The following is a 25,709-nucleotide window of genomic DNA, read 5'->3' as shown; positions in this document are numbered from 1 at the left end:
CTAGTTCAGTTTTAGTTCAGTTCTAGTTCAGTTCTAGTTTCAGTTCTAGTTCAGTTCTAGTTCAGTTCTAGTTCAGTTCTAGTTCAGTTCTAGTTCAGTTCTAGTTCAGTTCTAATTCTTCTAGTTCAGTTCTAGTTCATTCTACTTCAGTTCTAGTTAGTTCTAGTTCAGTTCTAGTTCAGTTCTCTTTCGTTCTAGTTCAGTTCTAGTTCAGTTCTAGTTCAGTTCTAGTTCAGTTCTAGTTCAGTTCTAGTTCAGTTCTAGTTCAGTTCTAGTTCAGTTCTAGTTCAGTTCTAGTTCAGTTCTAGTTCAGTTCTAGTTCAGTTCTAGTTCAGTTCTAGTTCAGTTCTAGTTCAGTTCTAGTTCAGTTCTAGTTCAGTTCTAGTTCAGTTCTAGTTCAGTTCTAGTTCAGTTCTACTTCAGTTCTAGTTCAGTTCTAGTTCAGTTCTAGTTCAGTTCTAGTTCAGTTCTAGTTCAGTTCTAGTTCAGTTCTAGTTCAGTTCTAGTTCAGTTCTAGTTCAGTTCTAGTTCAGTTCTAGTTCAGTTCTAGTTCAGTTCTAGTTCAGTTCTAGTTCAGTTCTAGTTCTAGTTCAGTTCTAGTTCAGTTCTAGTTCAGTTCTAGTTCAGTTCTAGTTCAGTTCTAGTTCAGTTCTAGTTCAGTTCTAGTTCAGTCTAGTTCAGTTCTAGTTCAGTTCTAGTTCAGTTCTAGTTCAGTTCTAGTTCAGTTCTAGTTCAGTTCTAGTTCAGTTCTAGTTCAGTTCTAGTTCAGTTCTAGTTCAGTTCTAGTTCAGTTCTAGTTCAGTTCTAGTTCAGTTCTAGTCAGTTCTAGTTCAGTTCTAGTTCAGTTCTAGTTCAGTTCTAGTTCAGTTCTAGTTCAGTTCTAGTTCAGTTCTAGTTCAGTTCTAGTTCTTTCTAGTTCAGTTCTAGTTCAGTTCTAGTTCAGATAGTTCAGTTCTAGTTCAGTTCTAGTTCAGTTCTAGTTCAGTTCTAGTTCACTTCTAGTTCACTTCTAGTTCACTTCTAGTTCACTTCTAGTTCACTTCTAGTTCACTTCTAGTTCAGTTCTAGTTCAGTTCTAGTTCAGTTCTAGTTCAGTTCTAGTTCAGTTCTAGTTCAGTTCAGTTCAGTTCAGTTTTCAGTTCTAGTTCAGTTCTAGTTCAGTTCTAGTTTCTAGTTAGTTCTAGTTCAGTTCTAGTTCAGTTCTAGTTCAGTTCTAGTTCAGTGCTAGTTTAGTTCTTGTGTGTTTGTGTTTAGTTTAGATCTATTTTATTTGACTATTTTTGTGACAATTATATTTTATTTATAGTTCGTCCATGTTGCAAGATTTGAAAGAAGAATATTTAGACGCTCCCACAGAAATCTCTTCAGGCTCTAGGGCCCAACAAATATTGTCCAAGGCCCAAAAGGAAAAACAGGAATATGAAGAAACCTACCTAACACGTCTACCCGTAACCAAAGCGGAAAAACATCGTCAACGTAAACTCACTACTTTGGGTAAGTTTTAGAACACTTTTCACCTCTCGAAACACTAACATTTCAATCTAGAAAAAGCTTTACATACAAAAGCTTTATCACCTGCATTCGAAACATTATGGCACCCTACACAAACTACACACCCTAGAAAATAAGACGCTCTTTAAAAATCTATAAAAACCCAAAAATTTTTCCTTTTAGGCACTTTGGGCGATGAAATTTTGGGTGAAATTAATCGTGATGCCTCACTACGCGGTGACTCTTTAGGTAGCTCGAGCAAAAAACGCAAAGCTAAGGGTGGTAAGGGCAAAAAGAAAGGTAGTAAAAAACGTAAATTCCATTAAACTCTTTGACTTTCTTTTTGTTCCCTTTCTTTGCAAAAATACACCTAAAACTAAATTCATAAGAATTTTTTAAGGTTTAATTCATTAAAAAAAAAGAATTTTAAAATTTAACAAAAAAAATTATATAAAATAAAGAAAAAAACCATAATGATACAATTTTAAGACAACCAACAAATAGCAGCATAATTCAGTAAATATTTCAGCAAATTTTTATTTTAAATTAAGAAAAACAAAAAAAAAAAAAAAAAAGAAACGTTCTGTATAAACAGTTTAAAAATGTTAGGATTTTCAAAAGGGCAGTAAAAAAGGTCTCATAAGTTATTGGATCATGTTTAACCTACTTTTATGCTTTAAAAGTTATGATTGCTTTAAAGCCTTAAAAGTATGCTAAACATTTTCATAACATTTTAAGTTTTTAATCTTAAATTGTTTTGAAAATATGAGCTCCTTTTTAAGTTCTCTTCAAAAATTTCTTAATTTTTTTGTTAAAATAATTTCCTGTTTTTTTCTTTCACTTACCCTAAAGCATTTTTGTTTCTATTAAGTTTAATCTACGTTTTTCCCCATATATTATTTGTTATAACACTTTTTATTTGAAGTAAGTTTGATTAAGTTTGTTTTTAATATAATTTAGTAAATTCTATATTTTTTTTTTCTTGAATACAATATTTCTTTTAATAAAGGAAACATTTATATAATTTGAAACTCAATTTTTGCATCATAACATTTTATTTTTATTTCTAAAAATATACAAACATTATTTTAAACTATTAAAGAGTTTAAAGTTTAAACTAACATTTTATAATATAACAACTTTTATATTTATATATTATATAAAAGTTAGCCCTACACATTTACATTTACATACAATTGATCGCACATCGCTTTCTGAGTTAATTTAACAAAGTCTGTTCTGCATCGTGTTCATCACTGCAAATGCCCAAAACGACAAATGACTAGAGCGCTTACTCAACTACTCAAATTATCATAATCTCACTTGTATTTCAATACCAGTTCCGTTTTAGTTCTTGTCCAATTCTACTTCAGTACCAATCCAGTTCTAACTTAGTCCTAGTTCTCTTCTAGTTCAATTATAGTTTAGTTCTAGATTAGTTCTAGTTCTGTTCCAGTTCTGTTCTAGTTCTGTTTTAGTTCTGTTTTAGTTTTGTTCTAGTTTTGTTCTAGTTCTGTTTAGTTCTGTTCTAGTTCTGTTCTAGTTCTGTTCTAGTTCTGTTCTAGTTCTGTTCTAGTACTGTTACTGTTCTAGTACTGTTCTAGTTCTGTTCTAGTTCTGTTCTAGTTCTGTTCTAGTTCTGTTCTAGTTCTGTTCTAGTTCTGTTCTAGTTCTGTTCTAGTTCTGTTCTAGTTTTAGTTCTGTTCTAGTTCTGTTCTAGTTCTGTTCTAGTTCTGTTCTAGTTCTGTTCTAGTTCTGCTCTAGTCCTGTTCTAGTTCTGTTCTATTTCTGTTCTAGTTCAGGTTTAGTTCTGTTGTTGTTCTATTTTAGTTCTGTTCTGGTTCTGTTCTTCTTCTGTTCTATTTCTCTTCTAGTTCAGGTTTAGTTTTGTTCTAATTCAGTTCTAGTTCTGTTCTAGTACTGTTCTGGTTCTGTTCTAGTTGTGTTCTAGTTCTGTTTAAGTTCTGTTCTAGTTCTGTTCTTGTTCTGTTCTTGTTCTGTTCTAGTTCTGTTCTAGTTCTGTTCTAGTTCTGTTCTAGTTCTGTTCTAGTTCTGTTCTAGTTCTGTTCTAGTTCTGTTCTAGTTCTGTTCTATTTCTGTTCTAGTTCAGGTTTAGTTCTGTTGTTGTTCTATTTTAGTTCTGTTCTGGTTCTGTTCTACTTCTGTTCTATTTCTCTTCTAGTTCAGGTTTAGTTCTGTTCTAGTTCTGTTCTAGTACTGATCTGGTTCTGTTCTAGTTGTGTTCTATTTCTGTTTAAGTTCTGTTCTGGTTCTGTTCTAGTTCTGTTCTAGTTCTGTTCTAGTTCTGTTCTAGTTCTGTTCTAGTTCTGTTCTAGTTCTGTTCTAGTTCTGTTCTAGTTCTGTTCTAGTTCTGTTCTAGTTCTGTTCTAGTTCTGTTCTAGTTCTGTTCTAGTTCTGTTCTAGTTCTGTTCTAGTTCTGTTCTAGTTCTGTTCTAGTTCTGTTCTAGTTCTGTTCTAGTTCTGTTCTAGTTCTGTTCTAGTTCTGTTCTAGTTCTGTTCTAGTTCTGTTCTAGTTCTGTTCTAGTTCTGTTCTAGTTCTGTTCTAGTTCTGTTCTAGTTCTGTTCTAGTTCTGTTCTAGTTCTGTTCTAGTTCTGTTCTAGTTCTGTTCTAGTTCTGTTCTGTTCTAGTTCTGTTCTAGTTCTGTTCTAGTTCTGTTCTAGTTCTGTTCTAGTTCTGTTCTAGTTCTGTTCTAGTTCTGTTCTAGTTCTGTTCTAGTTCTATTCTAGTTCTGTTCTAGTTCTGTTCTAGTTCTGTTCTAGTTCTGTTCTAGTTCTGTTCTAGTTCTATTCTAGTTCTGTTCTAGTTCTGTTCTAGTTCTGTTCTAGTTCTGTTTTAGTTCTGTTCTAGTCCTGTTCTATTTTAGTTCAGTTTTAGTTCTGTTCTTGTTCAGTTTTTGTGCAGTTCTAGCTTAGTTCTAGTGCGATTGTAGTTTAGTTCTATTTCAGTTCTAGTTCAGGCTAATTCAAGTACAGTTTTATTTGTATTCTCTGTAGTAAATGTACTAGCCTTTGTAGATGCAGAAGAATAGAATGAAATAATAGGGTCGTAACGCTTTTTCTTTTGAAATTTAGTTAATTTTTTATTTTCTTTTCCACTTCCCCATTTTTGTTATCAATTTCATTTTATAATTTTATATAAAAAATTTATAAATATACTCGCAATAAACTGCATTAAATTTTCGGCAGCAAAATTTTAAAATAAATTTTGAAATATTAAAAATGAATTTGGTTTGTTTGATAAAAATATAAAAATTTTTAAGTTAAAAAAATTAACAAAAATGTATATTATTAATAATGTTTAAAAAAGAAAACTTTCGCTATTAAATAAAAATTTAAGAAAATTATTAAGTATAAATATATTACGTTGTTTTTAGGAGTCAAAAAAAAGAAAATTTTTAACAAAACTTTTGTTTGAATTTTAAAAAAATAAAAATAAAACTTTCGGCAGCAAATAAAAATTAAAACAAAACAACAATGCAGTTTAAAATTAAAAAAAAGAATTTTAAAGAAAATTTAAAAGAAAAACCAAACCTACAACAAAATAAAAAAAAAACAAAACCAAGCACAAAATGTAAAATTTTACAAAATTTTTACAAAAAAAATTAAGGAAAGAAAAGAAAAATTTTCGACTTAAAAAAAATAAAACAAAATCACTACAAGTATACAAAAAACCAAAAAACAAATAAAATAAAAAAATAAATTGCAGTTGCCTTATTATACAAGAAAAACAAAAACAAATAAATTTAAAACAAATTCAACAAAAGTAAAAAAAATTTATAATAATAAATTATATTGAAACAAAAAAATAAAAATAAATATTTTTAAATATAACAAAAAGAAATTTAATAAAACAAAAAAAAATATTTAACAAAATAAACTGGTATACAAAGTAAAACAACAAGAAATTTATATAAAAAAATTATTTTTATTTAATTTATTTAGTTTTTCTTTAAATAAAAAAAAATCCCCACCCAAAACATTATTAAAACGAAAAAAAAAGAAATTGTATAAAAAATTTATTTAAAAATTATAGTAAAAACAAGAAAAATATATTTTGAAACTGGGGTTAAAATTTTTATAACTCAAAGGATTTAATTATGATTTTTAAATAATTTTTAAAATATTTTCATTAAAAAAAAAAAACATAAAACAAAAAAATATTTAAAATATTTTTAAAAGCAAACAAAAAGAAAACTCCTAAAAACAACTGAAACTTTTAGATGTAATTAAGTAAAAATAACTTTAAAAAATTATATACTTTTGAATATAAAAAATGATACTAATTTAAAAACTTAAAAAATTTAAAACAAAATTATATTCGGCCAAAAAGACGAACTTAAAAAAAAAATCTCCACCAGTAACTTAACAATTTTATCTCTAAATCAAATGTCAGCTAGACAAATAACCGCTATGTCAGCAATACTGCAGTCATATAACTGCTACTTGCCTTCTAATACTGACTTTCTAGCAAATATCTAAGGAATTTAATGAGTTCCCTTTAATTTGTGTCTTTTACTTGGTGGAGGTTTTAACAAAATTGATATTTTGTAACAGTAAAGAGCAAACATAAGTCACTAAAATTTTGTTTAAAAATTATTATTTTTTGGTACAAGTATTTGAAATTCTAGCTCTTTAGTGTAAATCAGTTGTATATTATGGCACAATCTTAAAGTAAACTATTTCGAACGTCCAGATAATATATTTCAGATTAAAATAGATTTAAAGAAAAACATATTAGAATGAAAGATTCGGCTAAGCCGAATCGTATACACTCTCCATCTAAATAAAAAAAATGAAAACTAGATCCACTGCTTCGAAACTACTTATAACATAACTTACTAATGCCCATAATTTCAATAGATATCTCTTTGTTTAAATTACGGCCATAAGAAGCTGTAAAGGAAAGCAAAAGCTAACAACTAATCACTTTTCTTATGAGACGAATGACTGCCCTGAAGACTAGATTATAGAGATTATAGGGACTATGGACTAGATTATATACTAGACTATAATGAAGACTATAGTATAGTTCAGAATTTATTCCAGAATATATTTTACATTCTAGACTTAAGACTAGACCATAGACTGGACTATAGACTAGACTATAGACTAGACTATAGACTAGACTATAGACTAGACTATAGACTAGACTATAGACTAGACTATAGACTAGACTATAGACTAGACTATAGACTAGACTATAGACAAGACTATAGACTAGACTATAGACTAGACTATTGATTAGACTATAGAGTAGACTATAGACTAAACTATAGACTAGACTATAAACTAGACTATAAACTAGACTATAAACTAGACTATAGACTAAACTATAGACTAGACTATATACTAGACTATAAACTAGAGTATAGACTATACTATAGACTAGACTATATACTAGACTTTAGACTAGACTTTAGACTAGACTCTAGTCTAGTCACTAAACTATAGACTAGGCTCTAGTCTAGTAACTAGACTATAGACTAGACAACAGACTAGACTGTAGACTATACTATGGACTAGACTATAGACTAAACTATAGACTAGACTATAGACTAGACTATAGACTAGACTATAGACTAGACTATAGACTAGACTATAGACTAGACTATAGACTAGACTATAGACTAGGCTATATACTAGACTATAGACTATAGACTAGACTATAGACTAGACTATAGACTAGACTATAGACTAGACTATAGACTAGACTATAGACTAGACTATAGACTAGACTATAGACTAGACTATAGACTAGACTATAGACTAGACTATAGACTAGACTATAGACTAGACTATAGACTAGACTATAGACTAGACTATAGACTAGACTATAGACTAGACTATAGACTAGACTATAGACTAGACTATAGACTAGACTATAGACTAGACTATAGACTAGACTATAGACTAGACTATAGACTAGACTATAGACTAGACTATAGACTAGACTATAGACTAGACTATAGACTAGACTATAGACTAGACTATAGACTAGACTATAGACTAGACTATAGACTAGACTATAGACTAGACTATAGACTAGACTAGACTATAGACTAGACTATAGACTAGACTAGACTATAGACTAGACTATAGACTAGACTATAGACTAGACTATAGACTAGACTATAGACTAGACTATAGACTAGACTATAGACTAGACTATAGACTAGACTATAGACTAGACTATAGACTAGACTATAGACTAGACTATAGACTAGACTATAGACTAGACTATAGACTAGACTATAGACTAGACTATAGACTAGACTATAGACTAGACTATAGACTGGACTATAGACTAGACTATAGACTAGACTAGACTAGACTAGACTATAGACTAGACTAGACTATAGACTAGACTAGACTAGACTAGACTAGACTAGACTAGACTATAGACTAGACTATAGACTAGACTATAGACTAGACTATAGACTAGACTATAGACTAGACTAGACTAGACTATAGACTATCGAAAAGATTCCAGTCTAGACTATCGACAAGACTATAGACTAGACTACATACTATACGTTAAACTAGGTTATAGACTAGAATATAGACTAAACTATACACGACTATAGACTAGACTATAGACTAGACTATAGACTAGACTATAGACTAGACTATAGACTAGACTATAGACTAGACTATAGACTACACTATGGACTAAACTGTAGACTATACTATAGACTAGACTATAGACTCGACTAGAGACTAGACTATAGATTAGACTATAGACTAGACTATAGACTAGACTATAGACTAGACTATAGACTAGACTATAGACTAGACTATAGACTAGACTATAGACTAGACTATAGACTAGACTATAGACTAGACTATAGACTAGACTATAGACTAGACTATAGATTAGACTATAGACTAGACTATAGACTAGACTATAGACTAGACTATAGACTAGACTATAGACTAGACTATAGACTAGACTATAGACTAGACTATAGACTAGACTATAGATTAGACTATAGATTAGACTATAGACTAGGCTATAGACTAGACTATAGACTAGACTATAGACTGGACTATAGACTAGACTAGACTATAGACTAGACTATAGACTAGACTATAGACTAGACTATAGACTAGACTATAGACTAGATTATAGACTAGACTATAGACTAGACTATAGACTAGACTATAGACTAGACTATAGACTAGACTATAGACTACACTATGGACTAAACTGTAGACTATACTATAGACCAGACTATAGACTAGACTATAGACTCGACTAGAGACTAGAGTATATACCAGACTATAGACTAGACGAAAGACTTGACCAGAGACTAGACCAGAGACTAGATCAGAGACTGGATACTAGACCATAGACTAGACTATAGACTAGACTATAGACTAGACTATAGACTAGACTATAGACTAGACTATAGACTAGACTATAGACTAGACTATAGACTAGACTATAGACTAGACTATAGACTATAGACTAGACTATAGACTAGACTATAGACTAGACTATAGACTAGACTATAGACTAGACTATAGACTAGACTATAGACTAGACTATAGACTAGACTATAGACTAGACTATAGACTAGACTATAGACTAGACTATAGACTAGACTATAGACTAGACTATAGACTAGACTATAGACTAGCCTACAGACTAGACTATAGACTAGACTATAGACTAGACTATAGAATAGACTATAGACTAGACTATAGACTAGACTATAGACTAGACTATAGACTAGCCTACAGACTAGCCTATAGACTAGATTATAGACTATACCATATACCAGACTTTATAGACCACTATACCAGACTTTATAGACGATAAACTGGATTTTATACTAGACTTTTCTATAGATTAGACTACTGTCTACACTATAGACTTCAGATTCACTAGATTATTGATTAGAATATACTATATACTAGACTATACTATATACTAGACTAGAGTTTACACTATAGACTACACTATAGGCTAGGCTACAGACTAGACTATAAATAAGCCTGGGCTATAGACTAGAGTGTAGACTAGACTTAGACTTGCTTATATGCGAGACTATAGAATTAACTATAGTATGTGTAGGTCAAACTTCAGTCCAGAATTTATTTCTCATTATAGTCCACTAAACTATAGACTATACGGTAGACTAGACCGTAGACAATACTATAGTCTTGAGTATAGACTATTCTATAGAATATAGACTCGAATACAGACTAGATTATAAACTATAGATAAGACTAAGATTAAGCAATAGACTATGAACTGGACTATAAACTTGACTTTAGGGTCAATCTGATTTTAGGAAGTTGGTTTGATAAAGTAGTATATAATTGAATTGAAGTTGCACATAAGTGGTAGAAAACACTTAGGTGGAGAGTGTAATTTTTAAACTTAAATTTTAAAAAGAAAATATTTTTTTTTTATAAAAATTTATATTTCTCTTTATTTGCTTTAAGCACTAATATTAAACATTTGTTTTACATTAACTTAATATATAAATAAAGTATAATTAATAAAAAATATATATATATATAACCAAATATTATATAAAAAAAGAATATTTTGGTATGGCAACGCAAACTTTTCGGCATACAACATACATACAACATACAACGAGAATTGAAAAATATCTCAAAACTCAATTTTGGCATTGAAAAAAAAATTTATAAAAAAAAAAAAACAAAATTTGTCTAAATTCAAAATTTATTTATTAAACAATTTTTTGGCTTAAATTATTTCGGCATATAAGTATTAGATTTATGACTTTAAAACAAAAAAACCTAAACTTTTTGGCTATAAAATATTAAGAAAGAAAACTAATCACCATATAAACAGCAATAGTTTTCAAAATTTTACAGTGCAGTAAGGAAAAACTAACAAACCCAAAAAGACAAAATGGCTGAGTATATATTTTGTATATAAAACCATTTTTCTTTAAAACCAAACCAAACCAAAAATAAACTTTTTATTTTTGTTATTTAATTTTGTTAAAATAATTATTTATTTAAATAATTTTTTTAGTTAAAAAAAAGAATTTTTAATAAATTAATTAAATTAATTTATTAATTATTACTTTAATAGCAAAAAAAGAAAAACCTAAAGAAAAAATATAAAAAAAAAAAATACTGAAAGACTGAATCTGTTATTTATTGTAAAACAAATAAATTCTTTTTATGAAAAAAAAGAAATTTTATAAAAATAAAAAGTTTTTTTTTTTAAATTTAATTTCTTTTTTTAACAGAAAATATAAAAAGTAGCTGAATTTTTGATTTTGTTGGTAATTTATAGAAAAATATTTTGCTTGAGAAAAATTTTATAAAGAATTTATTTTAAAACAAATTTTAAAAATTTTTTATAAATTTTTTTTTTTTTTAAGAAAATTTTATAATATTTTTTTTTTTTACTTTTTTATAATAAAAATTCAATTTTTAAAAATTATTAAAGAAAAAAAATAAATCACATGAATTGATATGCAAAAAATAGTTCAAACTTTTTAACAAAAAATAAAAAAAGAAACATCTTCAAAAATGTGAAGAAGAAAATGTCAAAAATATATTAAAGAAAAAAACTTAAATAACCTAAATTAATTCTTTAATTTTTATAGCCAAAAAAATGATAAATTTCTTAATTTTAAGTTTTAATTAATTTAAGTATAAAATATTAATAATTACTATATATATTTATAAATATATTACTAATCGATATATAATATTATAAAGATACAAAAACGAAAATATTTTCTATGTTTTTTCTATAAAATTTTTATATAAAAAAAGTTTATTATTTAAATAAAATTATAGTCGAAAAACTTTAGTTTATTAATCAGCCAGCATTTTGTCTAGTGTTAGATCAGTGGCCGGCAAAATAAAGCATCAGGCTACAAAAGATCAGACCTCTCGCGAATGACTACCAACTTTATTCAATTTCAAAACAAAACTTGTATCGAGAGAGATAGTAACAAGCAGGAGACTAAGAAAGCTTATAAGAGAGCTCTTTGCCGACATCAGTTTTTCAATAAAGTTAGGCAAAGAGCTCTCTTAACAAGTTTCTAGCTTTCAAATGTCATTAGCTCTCAAAAAAAAAAAACAAACAAAATTAGGCAAAGAGCTCCTTTAGCACTCTCTACCGCTACTTGTTCTAAAACAGCGTTAGGCAGAGTGTAACGAATTAGCTCTCTAGCTCATAAAAGAGCACTTTGCCGACACCAGTTTTTAAACAAAGTTAGGCAAAAAGCAACATCCTACTTTTCAGCTCTCAGAAAAGCAAACAAACATTAGGCAAAGTACTCTTTTAGCACTCTCTAGCACTACTTGTTCTAAATCAGCGTTAGACAGAGATTAACAACTTAGCTCTCTGACTGGTTAGGTTAGTTTTTAATACATGCAATAAAGTTCAAAGAGAGTTCTTTTTTCAAACTCTTATTAAAACTGGTTACGGTAAAGAGTTAGTGGTACGCTAACCGATCGCCTTTTAAAACAAAACTCTCAATTTATTTCAGTTTCGGTTTCGAAACAAGATGGAAACAATCTGTATTGTTCGGAATTATAAATGATCTTTGATCTAAATGATTAAAACAAATTTCAGAATTCAATGATCTTTAGTTAAATATAAGAGAGATCAGAAATCGATCTTGTTTCTCCTCTAAACGATTACTTACAATCTTATTAATGATACAATATTTTTGATCTTTAGCAGATAAGAAAAATCCTGCGATCTTTAAACAGCTCTAAAAATAATATGACACCGATCTTCCTTTTTCTCTAGGAATTTTTGGCGATCACACATCGAGAAATTCACATTCAATATGCTTGATTAGACACATAAAAGTAAGATCAAACTTTCTTCATCGTACGATCTCTATCCAGATATAAAAAGCATTACAGAATGATCTAATTTTGTCATTAAATACGTTTTTTATATAGTTGTCGGTTAACGGAATTCTTAGCGATTACATATCGACAAAGATCGATCAATTTATCCCATCATCATATGGTATTTGGTTAAATATAAGAGCGATTACAAAACGATCTTTCCTCCTTAATTAAATGATTCTTTAAAGAGTTATTATTGATTCTATATTCTTGATCAGTCACATTTAAGAAAGATCAAACAATTTGCCATCATACAACGAACTTAGATCGAGAAAGATCAATAGATTTACTCTCATCTAATGATCGTCAGTTAAATATAAGAGCACAATCGATCACAAGTCGAATATAAGAGCGATTACAAAACGATCTTTCCTCCTTAATTAAATAATTCTTTAAAGAGTTATTATTGATTCTATATTCTTGATCAGTCACATATAAGAAAGATCAAACAATTTGCCATCATACAACGAACTTAGATCGAGAAAGATCAATAGAATTACTCTCATCTAATGATCGTCAGTTAAATATAAGAGCACAATCGACCACAAGTCGATAGTTGAATATAAGAGCGATTACAAAACGATCTTTCCTCCTTAATTAAATGATTCTTTAAAGAGTTATTATTGATTCTAAATTCTTGATCAGTCACATATAAGAAAGATCAAACAATTTGCCATCATACAACGAACTTAGATCGAGAAAGATCAATATAATTACTCTCATCTAATGATCTTCAGTTAAATATAAGAGCACAATCGATCACAAGTCGGTAGTTGAATATAAGAGCGATTACAAAACGATCTTTCCTCCTTAATTAAATGATTCTTTAAAGAGTTATTATTGATTCTAAATTCTTGATCAGTCACATATAAGAAAGATCAAACAATTTGCCATCATACAACGAACTTAGATCGAGAAAGATCAATATAATTACTCTCATCTAATGATCTTCAGTTAAATATAAGAGCACAATCGATTACAAGTCGATCTTGTTTCTCCTCTAAACGATTACAATGTTATTAACTATAATATTTGTGATCTTAAACAGTTAAGAAAGATTAAACTATTTTCCAATTCAACGATCTTTAGTAGAATGATAAAAAATTCGTTCCACCTTTTTCAATGACAAAGTTGTTAACGATTCAGTATGCTTAATCAGTCGCACAACTATAAGTTAGATCAAACTATTTGCCTACGATCTTCCAGCTACAATTTCGATCTTAGACCGATCTTCTTATTTTCTATTTAACACGCTTTTATTTAGTTATATAAATGATGGAAAGATCAATCTCCATTTGCCAATATCAGACAATCTTTAGTCTAATAAAAAAGTGGTTACAATCGATCTAACTTTCATAATTTTAAATTTCTTTCTTAATCATTGACATTTAAAGATTGAAACAAACTTTATAGTTCTCAAGTTGTTCATTTGTTCTTCGAAAGCATGAGTGACCATACATCATCATTGTATGAACTTTAGTTAGATATAAGAATGCTAAAACTTTCGATCTTCCTTTTTCCACAAAACGATCCTTTACAAAATTCTTTTATAAATGATCAAAGATCGAGCAAGATCAAACTATTTATCATTAACCAATCCAATCGTTAGTCAATCTTTAAACCAAGATAGCTATTTAGCAGATTTGAGAGAGCTCTTTGCTAATCACTCTCTTTTGCTCTTTTTGCTTAAAACTCTAACTTTAGATAGTTATTAAAACGATCTTACTTTCCACAAATAAACGATCATTTGTTGCTTATCACTCTGTTTTGCTCTTTTTGCTTAAAACTCTAACTTTAGATAGTTATTAAAACGATCTTACTTTCCACAATAAGCGATCATTTGTTCTTCGAAAGCATGAGTGACCATACATCATCATTGTATGAACTTTAGTTAGATATAAGAATGCTAAAAATTTCGATCTTCCTTTTTCCACAAAACGATCCTTTACAAAATTCTTTTATAAATGATCAAAGATCGAGCAATAGCAAACTATTTATCATTAACCAATCCAATCTTTAGTCAATCTTTAAACCAATATAGCTATTTACGGATTTGAGAGAGCTCTTTGCTAATCACTCTCTTTTGCTCTTTTTGCTTAACTCTGCTCTAAAATTTGAGAGAAATTTGCTGGATTTTATGTTTTAATTTTTATTTTCTTAACTCTTTGATTCTAAGTCTCACCAAAATAAAACTTTCGAGCTTAAAACTTAAGTAATTAATTAAAAAATTTAATTATTTTTTTAAACAAAATTATGATTTCAAAATTGTAATTAAAAAAATTATATAAAAAAAGTATTGTATAATAAAACAAAACTACTCCATTTTAAACACACAAAACAATTAAAATATAGAACAAAAGTTAAAAAAAGGAAAATACAATTAAAAAACTCTTTTGGTAAAAAAATTAACTAAAAAATTTTAAATTTAATTTAAAGTTAATATATTTCTCCAAAGAGTTTTTTAGCATAATAACACACACTCAAACTACAAATTATATATTACAAAAAAAAAAAAAAAAAACAAGTAAAACCGAAAACAAAACCCAAATTCTTATCACTGATCATTAAAGAATACATGTGTAAAAAAGTCAACAACCAAATTTATTGAAATACGAGTATATGATTAATATTCATTATTCTATAAAAAAAAACAAAAAAAAAATATAACAAAATAATATTTAATAATAAATAATATAAAAAACGAAACAAGAAATTCAAAAATGAAATGATAAGAATAAATTTAAGATAAAAACAAAAATTTATGCATATAAAGAAATGATAATTGAGAAAAAAAAACGAAAAACTGGTTTTTATTTATTCTAGATCAAATACAACTCTGACGTAAGAGTTTTGTATTAGGGATAATAAAAATTTTGAATTAAAATTAACTTAACGATCATTTCCCTTCTTCAAACATTACTTTACAAAGTTATTAACTAATCTTTAGTTTGCGATCGCAGATCATTGAACTTCTTTTCACTGTTAAACTATTATTTTTTGCTCTGACATAAAACGATCGTACCATATTAGATGAATCACAGAGGAATGGTTTTTGAAATAATATTCAATAAGAATGATCACCGATCGACAAAGAGCCAAAATAGTCTTTACTCAATGATCTAAGATTAAGATCGAATTTTGGTAAGATATACAAGTGATCATATATATATATATGATATGATCACATATATAATATGTATGATCATACAGTTAGATATAGAGCCAACGATCGTAATCTTCTTTTTGTCACAGATCGAAAAGTAGAAATCATAAGAGAGATCGGCTGACATTTCGATAATATGCTAACATTTCTAAGTGATCTTTAGTTAGATAAATATAAGGTTGATCTTATATAGTGATCACAGGTCGATCTTTGTTTCTACATTTAACATTAGTCCCATATATATACATATCACATTTATTGTCCATTTACATTATCACTTTTTTCCACTAAACATTGATCATAAGTAAAATTTATAAGTGATCATATATGGATTTTGTTTTCTCTATTGATCGATCAAGATGCCCAAGTTTTCTATAGAAAAATTTGTAATCGATAGATCAATCAATCGTTACAAGTTATCAAATAAAAATCTTGCGATTCATTGATCGTTACAAGTTTTATTTAAAGTGATCATAGATTGATTTTGTTTTCTCATTAATCGATCAAGATGCCCAAGTTTTCTATAGAAAATCTTGTGATCGATAGATCAACCGTTACAAGTTATCTGTTTAAGAGTTTGCAATCCATTGATCGTTAGAAAATCTTGCCATCGATCGTTACAAGTTTTTTATAGAAAATCTTGGCAATGATCGATCGTTACAAGTTTTCTATAGGAAATCTTACAAACGATCGATCGTTTCATGTTGATTTTGCTTCCATAATTGATATCTTGATCGCTCAAGTTTCCTACAGAATATCTTGCGATCGTTCCATCATTAAAAGTTTTCTATAGAAAATCTTGCATACAATCGATTGCTACAAGTTTTCTATAGAAAATATTGCGATCGATCGATCGTTATAATTTTTCTATAAAAAATCTACGATCGTTCAAATTTTCTATAAAAAATCTTGCAATCGTTCAAGTTTTCTATAAAAAATCTTGCGATCGTTCAAATTTTCTATACAAAACTTACGATCGTTCAAGTTTTCTATAGAAAATCTTGTGATCGTTCAAATTTTCTATAAAAAATCTTGCGATCGTTCAAATTTTCTATACAAAACTTACGATCGTTCAAGTTTTCTATACAAAACGTACGATCGTTCAAGTTTTCTATAGAAAATCTTGCGATCGTTCAAGTTTTCTATAGAAAATCTTGCGATCGTTCAAGTTTTCTTTAGAAAATCTTGCGATCGTACAAGTTTTCTATAGAAAATCTTGCGATCGTTCAAGTTTTCTATAGAAAATCTTACGATCGTTTAAGTTTTCTTTAGAAAATCTTACGATCGTTCAAGTTTTCTATAGAAAACTTACGATCGTTCAAATTTTCTATAGAAAATCTTACGATCGTTCAAGTTTTCTATAGAAAACTTACGATCGTTCAAATTTTCTATAGAAAATCTTACGATCGTTCAAGTTTACTTTAGAAAATCTTGCGATCGTACAAGTTTTCTATAGAAAATCTTGCGATCGTTTAAGTTTTCTATAGAAAATCTTACGATCGTTTTTCGGATTTAATGTAATATACATCCTCCTATCAACCTAACCTACGATCGTTTAAGTTTTCTATAGAAGATCTTACGATCGTTCAAGTTTTCTATAGAAAACTTACGATCGTTCAAGTTTTCTATAGAAAATCTTGCTATCGCTTAAGTTTTCTAAAGAAATTCTTGTGATCGAGCGGTACAAGTTTTCTTTCGAAAATTTTGCGATCGTTTGAAGTTTTCTATATAAACTTTTTTGTAGAAAATCTTGATGAGTGATCATAGCTAATAATTTGTATTAAAGGAAAAATCTTTAATTAAGGTTTTTGGTTTAAATTTTTATTTTTTATTAAAAAAAAAAATACATATTTACAACAATTTATAAACAAATATATTTAACACGATCGCTTTAAAAGCCCACCTCCAAAAATCTAGTTCTTCTTTTCTTTTCTATCCTTCAAACGAGCATAACACTCTGGGATATTACGATAGAAGTCACACAATTTTGTATCGGGATTGAAAGCCAAATAACGACCACAATTATACAAACGAGGATGACCATTAACACACACGAAGTACTTCTTACAGCTGTTGGGATGACGGAAATATTGCAATTCACCTTCGGGTGTAACATCAACATTCACTTGAACACCATCGACCTCCTCGGGTGGAGGGCAAGTGAAACCCAAGAAAGCTTCAGCATTACAATCCTTAACTAGATCGGGCCAATCGCACTGATAGCTGTCGACATTGAAAGCTAAACCTTCGGGACATTTGGTGAGTGTGGAGACGCCATGAGCACAGTTACGATATTCACCACATTTGGCAGGATCTTCGGTGGGATAGAAACCGAATTGACGAGGGCATTCTTCGGTGGCATTGGCAGGTTGAAGGCGAGCTCTCTCTTTGCAGGAGGCAAAGGGAGCATAAGTACAATCACCAGCAGTTTTGGAACGTTGTTGGAAGACCAAACCATCGGGACAGAGTTTTTCTTCGGCTACTCCATCTTGACACTGGATATAGGCATCACATTGTTCCTCGGTGGCAAAACGACCATTAGGTTCGGGACAGGTGAAGGCTAAAGCTATAGATAAATGAAATGAAAGTTGAAAATTTATAAATTAGTGAGATGAAAAGGATTTTTAAAAGTTCTAAGAAAACAAAAGACAAGACAAGACCGACTGAAGGTCACCACCCTTGATTCCAAAGACTTTTTAGATTATTACGCTTAATTTTCGTTTGAGCCAATTTCTTTTTTATTTACAAAATAAAAACAGTTTCATTATACATTTTCACTAAGGACTAGAAAAATATCAAATATATATAAAAAAAATATCAACAAAAATTTATATTTTAATGTCCCGTTTCACTTAAAGACGCTTCTTTTGTCCAGCTCTAGCTGCGGCCGCAGCCAAACGGGCATTTTTGATTTCGACACCACGTTGCTTGATCTCTGGACTACAGTTGCTAACATTCTCAATATTGTCACATTGTTTCAATTCTTCATTAAAAGCCTGATCTTCACCGCAAGAAATACGTCTGGGACGTCCTTCAATGCACAGATAGTATTGTTGGCAATTATTGGGATTGGGATAGAACAAGTATTCCTCCTCAGGTTCACCTAACAAAGAAGATCTGGCTGGCAAATCGGGACACTTGAAACCCAAGAAAGATTCAGCATCACAATCTTCAACTTGATCGGGCCAATCACATCTATAGGTGGCAGGATTCCAAGCCAAACCATCGGGACAATCGAAGATATAACCGCGACCAGAGGCACAATTCTTGAATTGACCACAGTTCTTAGAATCACCCATGCGATAGTAACCGAATTGATGGGGGCACTCGTCGGTAGGTTGGGCAGCCTGGAGACGGGCTTGACCCTGAGAACACTCTACATCGATGGGATAACCACAGGGATAACCAGTTGACTTTTCGTTAAACAATAAACCATCGGGACAAACTTGTTCGGTAGCCACACCATTACGACATTCAATATAAGCATCACATGATCCCGAAACTGGATAAGTGCCGTTAGCTTGAGGACAGGGACCAGCTGCGAAGGCTGTAAGTAAAATCAACAGAAAAGAGAAATAAAAAGGAAAAATTAATAAATTTCATAATTGTTAAGCTTACCTACAGAAATATTTTGAAGTTTTTGCAAAAATTTTAGAAAAGCACTTTAAAAGAAGAAGATAACAGAAAACGTGTTAGGGTTTAGGCCCTTTAAAAGTAAAGTTTATATAGAATACTTGTTGGTTTTAATTAAATTTCAATTTTAAGGTAAAAATCACTTCAAATTTATGTAGAGATTAAGTTATATTTGATCATGATGACAACGGATATTCCCCCCATTTAGAATTAAATAAATATTAGGCGGCACTTACAGTCGAACATCTTTTATCTTTAGGCGTATTGGTGGTCTATTTACAAACATTGGACGTTACCGGTCGAATACCACAGACAAAATTTGTCGCGAACTTTGAAGCCTTGCGGAACATTAGAGTAAATACCTGTTGTTACACAGAAAAACAATAGGGGATATACATTAAGAATCCAGAAATCTATATTTAGACTACCGAAAAACTCATAATACTATCCTCCAGGAAGAAGTCCGTGCAAAAAAGGCATGTATAAAATGGATTGGAATAAGTATGACGCGAACTGAAGTGATATGAGTGATGTGAGAATCCAAGTACTCTTACCGAAGTAAGTTTCGCATAATATGAGTGCCAGCTTACTCGGGAATAATCGGCAACGAAGAGCAAATATATTTGCTATAAAGTTAGGGGAATTCCGAGAAGTGAAAATGACGATTTCAAACCTGATCGATATAACATTGACTAAGAACTGAGCTAGAACTGAATTAGAACTGCACTAGAACTGAACTAGAACTGAACTAGAACTGAACTAGAACTGAACTAGAACTGGACTAGAACTGAACTGAACTAGAACTGAACTAGAACTGTACTAGAACTGAACTAGAACTGAACTAGAACTGAACTAGAACTGAACTAAAACTGAACTAGAACCGAACTAAAACGGAACTAGATCTTGACTAGAATTGAAGTAGAACTGAACTAGAACAGAACTAGAACATAACTAGAACATAACTAGAACTGAACTAGAACGGAACTAGATCTTGACTAGAACTGAACTAGAGCTGAACTAGAACTGAACTAGAACTGAACTAGAACTGAACTAGAACTGAACTAGAACTGAACTAGAACTGAACTAGAACTGAACTAGAACTGAACTAGAACTGAACTAGAACTGAACTAGAACTGAACTAGAACTGAACTAGAACTGAACTAGAACTGAACTAGAACTGAACTAGAACTGAACTAGAACTGAACTAGAACTGAACTAGAACTGAACTAGAACTAGAACTAGAACTGAACTAGAACTGAACTAGAACTGAACTAAAACTGAACTAGAACTGAACTAGAACTGAACTAGAACTGAACTAGAACTGAACTAGAACTGAACTAGAACTGAACTAGAACTGAACTAGAACTGAACTAGAACTGAACTAGAACTGAACTAGAACTGAACTAGAACTGAACTAAAACTGAACTAGAACGGAACTAGATCTTGACTAGAATTGAAGTAGAACTAGAACTGAACTACAACTGAACGACAACTTAACTAGAACTGAACTAGAACTGAACTAGAACTGCACTAGAATTGAACTAGAACTGAACTAGAACTGAACTAGAACTGGACTAGAACTGGACTAGAACTGAACTAGAACTGAACTAGAACTGAACTAGAACTGGACTAGAACTGAACTAGAACTGAACTAAAACTGAACTAGAACCGAAGTAGAACGGAACTAGATCTTGACTAGAATTGAAGTAGAACTGAACTAGAACGGAACTAGATCTTGACTAGAATTGAAGTAGAACTGAACTAGAACAGAACTAGAACTGAACTAGAACTGAACTAGAACTGAACTAGAACTGAACTAGAACTGAACTAGAACTGAACTAGAACTGAACTAGAACTGAACTAGAAAATGAACTAGAACTGAACTAGAACTGAACTAGAACTGAACTAGAACTGAACTAGAACTGAACTAGAACTGAACTAGAAACTGAACTAGAAATGAACTAAACTGAACTAGAACTGAACTAATGAACTAGAACTGAACTAGAACTGAACTAGAACTGAACTGACTAGAACTGACTAGAACTGAACTAGAACTGAACTAGAACTGAACTAGAACTGAACTAGAATTGAACTAGAATTGAACTAGAACTGAACTAGAACTGAACTAGAACTGAACTAGAACTAGAACTGAACTAGAACTGAACTAGAACTTAACTAGAACTGAACTAGAACTAGAACTGAACTAGAACTGAACTAGAATTAACTAGAACTAAACTAGAATTAAACTAAAACTGAACTAGAACTGCACTAGATCTTGACTAGAATTGAAGTAGAACTGAACTGAAGTAGAACAGAACTAGAACTCAACTAGAACTGAACTAGAATTGATCTAGAACTAAGCTAGAACTGATCTAGAACTAAGCTAGAACTGATCTAGAACTGAAGTAGAGAAAAACTAGATTTGTACTAGAGGTAAAATAGAACTGAACTTTGCTGAAATTTTATTTTGAATGCATTTTAATGTTTAATACCAAAACATGGATAACTCATGTATGTAATTCAACCATCATGCAAACATTTAGCTCAAGCAAGTATTTATGGTGAAATATTTAACACCAAATACTAAGAAAAGATAAAAACAAAATAAACATATATTTAAATACATTAACATTTAAAAGTACTTCTAGAAACCAAAATAAAACCGGCTTGCAAACTTAAAGCGAAATATCTTTAAAATTCCCCAAAAAAAATCTGCAGATTTAATAAAAAAAAATCAAACAAAAATTTGTTTAGTAAATAAACGTGTATATAAATTATTATGCAATAAAAATTAACATTTAAATGTTACCAATTGTTTTTGTTTAACCAACTTTGTATACAAAACAAAACAACAACAATAAATAACTAAAAAATATATAAATAACATAAAATCTCAATAAAAAATACAATAAAATAAAGATGCTAAATGACCTTGAAGTAGAAATAAAATATTTATACAAAAAAACGCTTGAAAACGAGATAAAGAAGACACAGAAAGCGAAAAAAAAATAAATAAAAAAGTACACAAATACCAAACAAGTTTGTTGCTTGAATCTTTTGTTTGCATTAGAATATAGAAAATGAAATGAAATTAATGCAGCAACGTCTGTTACTAAACAATTGCAAATAAAATTTTATTTATTAAACAAATTTAAGTTTATTTTTGTTGTTTTTATTGTTTTGATAAAAGTTGAATTTTTTCAAGTGAACTTTTGTCATTTTATCATTTAAATCTTAAGATATTTATGCGTTTTCAGGCGTTTGTTTTTATTCTTAAAGGTCAATTTTGACATAATTAAATAATTTATTGAATATCATTAGTCAAAGAAGATTTATTTGGACGAACAGTTTTATGTTGCAATGATATATAGAAATCCAGCAGGTTTTTTTTCAAATGCTTATTTTGAAATTTTTGTTTTAATGATTCTTAAACTTTAACATCTTAAATCAAATTAGAAACTATTAAACGATTACTCAACAGGGTTAAATATTTAGCAACACTAATTGCTTGACAGCTTTACAATTGACACCTTCATATAAATAAATGAATAAAATTTTACAGATAATTTATTTAAATTGTAAAACTTAGTAATTAATTATTTTGTAATTGAGCTGTTTTTAACAAGTTTATTACTATTTCCACATACGTAAGAAAAACAATTCAGCGGTTGATCATCTAATTCACAGGGCCTGTAGACTATTGTCTGTGCAACATTGATCTATTGTTTTATTTTACACATTTGGTATTGAAATTTAAACAGAGGTCAAAGCTACTGAAATGTTCAATTCAAAAGTGATGTTCAACCTAAAATTTTCTATAATAGGTGAAATTAAACGAACTAGAACTGAACTAGAACAGAACTGGAACTGAACTAGAACTGAACTAGAACTGAACTAGAACTGAACTAGAACTGAACTAGAACTGAACTAGAACTGAACTAGAACTGAATTAGAACTGAACTAGAACTGAACTAGAACTGAACTAGAACTGATCTAGAACTGAACTAGAACTGAACTAGAACTAGACTAGAACTAGAACTAGACTGAACTAGAACTGAACTAGAACTGAACTAGAACTGAACTAGAACTGAACTAGAACTGAACTAGAACTGAACTAGAACTGAACTAGAACTGAACTAGAACTGAACTAGAACTGAACTAGAACTGAACTAGAACTGAACTAGAACTGAACTAGAACTGAATTAGAACTGAACTAGAACTGAACTAGGGCTGAACTAGAACTGAACTACAACAGAACTAGAAACTGAATTAGAACTGAACTAGAACTGAACTAGAACTAAACTAGAACTGAACTAGAACTGAACTAGAACTGAACTAAACTAGAACAGAACTAGAACAGAACTAGAACTGAACTAGACTGAACTAGAACTGAACTAGAACTAAACTAGAACAGACCTAGAACAGAACTAGAACTGAACTAGAACTGAACTAGAACTGAACTAGAACTGAACTAGAACTGAACTAGAACTGAACTAAAACTGAACTAGAACTGAACTGGAACTGAACTACTAGAACTGAACTAGAACTGAACTAGAACTGAACTAGAACTGACAGAACTGAACTAGAACTGAACTAGAATTGAACTAGAACTGAACTAGAATTGAATTAGAACTGAACTATAAACTGAACTAGAACTAAACTAGAACTGAACTAGAACTGAACTAGAACTGAACTAGAACTGAACTAGAACTGAACTAGAACTGAACTAGAACTGAACTAGAACTGAACTAGAACTGAACTAGAACTGAACTAGAACTGAACTAGAACTGAACTAGAACTGAACTAGAACTGAACTAGAACTGAACTAGAACTGAACTAGAACTTAACTAGAACTGAACTAGAACTGAACTAGAACTGAACTAGAACTGAACTAGGACTGAACTAGAACTGAACTACAACAGAACTAGAACTGAATTAGAACTGAACTAGAACTGAACTAGAACTGAACTAGAACTGAACTAGAACTGAACTAGAACTAGAACTGAACTAGAACTAGAACTGAACTAGAACTGAAATAGACTGAACTAGAACTGAACTAGAACTGAACTAGAACTGAACTAGAACTGAACTAGAACTGAACTAGAACTGAACTAGAACTGAACTAGAACTGAACTAGAACTGAACTAGAACTAAACTAGAACAGAACTAGAACAGAACTAGAACTGAACTAGAACTGAACTAGAACTGAACTAGAACTGAACTAGAACTGAACTAGAACTGAACTAGAACTGAACTAGAACTGAATTAGAATTGAAAAGAAATAGAAAAATTCATTAAAAAAGAGAAATTTGTTAAAAAAGTCTTTTAAAAAATTAATATTTAACAAAAATTTTCTATAAAAGTAAATTTAACGCAAAATTTTTATAAATTTAAAACTTTTTTTAAATTTTTTTTATCGGAAAATTTTCCTTCCTAGGAAGAAATTTAAAAATTTGCTTTTTTAAAGAAATTTTTTAGAAAATTTCACTTTTTATAGAAAATTTTTAATTTTTTTTTTTAAATTTCCAAAGAACATTTTTAAAAGTTTCCCCTTCTAAAAAAAAAAAAAAAAACTTTAAAAAACAATTTAACAAATTTTACTTTTCATAAAAAAATTTTGAAATATTTAATTTTTATAAAAGATTTGAAAAAAAAAATTTGAGTCTTTTTTTAAAAATTTGTCTTTTTTTAAAGAAGGAGGTCATTTTTTAAATTTTCACTTATTTATTGAAAAAAAAAAAAAAAAAAAAAAAAAAAAAAAAAAACATTTCCCTTTAATAATACGCAACTTTTATCCAGGGCCTTTAAAATAAGAGGCAATCTTATATGTTTTAAATAAGTTGTATAAAATTTCACTTTCAATCTCCGGAAATTTGTTCTTAAAATGTTTTATTTGTTCCCAAAACTGTTAAACATTTTTTACAATTGTCTTTTGTTTCTTAACTTTATAGACTTTTAATTTATTTTAATTTTAAGTTCTTAATAGCAATATACTAACCCATTGAGCCAAACATGGCTAAACACACAACAGCTTTAATAATAATTTTGACATTTTTGAAAGTTTTTCTTAACACTTGTTAATATATCTTAAGAGTTATTTTGTAAAAAAAAATAACTTCAATTAAAAATCCTTAAACGTCCTTTTTGCGCTTTATTAAAATAGCGCTTCGAAAAAATAGACGTTGTTTCTTAGACGACTTTAAGTATAAAACTGATGCTCAAAAATAAACGCCCGCTATAAGAGGGGCACAAAATTATTAAACACCAGTGTATGATTCAAAAAAACGTTAAGAAGAAGATGATTTGTTAACTACACACAGGTTTTGTAGACAATTTTTTTGTTTTTCGAAATAATTAAGTAGAAGCTTAAGTGAATGCGTAACTAAACATGTTTTTTCTTTGAGATATTTTATAGAAATATTGACGTTATTTAGTTCTTTAATTCAAATGAATTTTTTTTAAGGTGTTAATGTAAAACTAAATTTGTTTTAATATAAAACTAGTTTTGTCATTTAACATAAAATTTTGTAAATTT

The 25,709-nt window shown here is 29.6% G+C and overlaps 3 protein-coding genes across 3 annotated transcripts in view; 1 reads left to right on the top strand and 2 right to left on the bottom strand.

The window, feature by feature from the left end:
- The window catches only part of LOC119613404 (neuroguidin), a 36,252-nt gene extending 34,127 nt beyond the window's left edge, over positions 1-2,125 (top strand). The window contains 2 exon segments of the mRNA XM_037969437.1: positions 1,307-1,494; positions 1,675-2,125. Coding sequence (XP_037825365.1) covers positions 1,307-1,494; positions 1,675-1,817 — 331 coding nt within the window. The 3' untranslated portion in view covers positions 1,818-2,125.
- Positions 2,126-17,346: 15,221 nt separating this feature from the next.
- On the bottom strand, positions 17,347-25,471 carry LOC119613406 (protein obstructor-E-like). Its single transcript, XM_037969439.1, has 2 exons — positions 25,173-25,471; positions 17,347-18,107 (listed from the first exon to the last, which is right to left on the bottom strand). Exons 1-2 carry the CDS (start codon positions 25,186-25,188, stop codon positions 17,455-17,457), a joined length of 669 nt encoding a protein of 222 aa, XP_037825367.1. The 5' UTR covers positions 25,189-25,471; the 3' UTR covers positions 17,347-17,454.
- On the bottom strand, positions 18,243-25,448 carry LOC119613405 (protein obstructor-E-like). The gene is made up of 2 exons (XM_037969438.1): positions 25,173-25,448; positions 18,243-19,088 (listed from the first exon to the last, which is right to left on the bottom strand). The coding sequence occupies exons 1-2, from the start codon at positions 25,186-25,188 to the stop codon at positions 18,394-18,396; spliced, it is 711 nt and encodes a 236-aa protein (XP_037825366.1). The 5' UTR covers positions 25,189-25,448; the 3' UTR covers positions 18,243-18,393.
- Positions 25,472-25,709: the final 238 nt, after the last annotated feature.

This window comes from Lucilia sericata, unplaced genomic scaffold (assembly GCF_015586225.1).
Source record: "Lucilia sericata isolate MDLA Ls3-8-SP2 unplaced genomic scaffold, ASM1558622v1 Contig002111F_arrow, whole genome shotgun sequence".
Taxonomy (NCBI): Eukaryota; Metazoa; Arthropoda; class Insecta; order Diptera; family Calliphoridae; genus Lucilia; species Lucilia sericata.
Note: the sequence above shows the minus strand (reverse complement) of the source record. Positions and strands in the feature narration are given on the sequence as shown.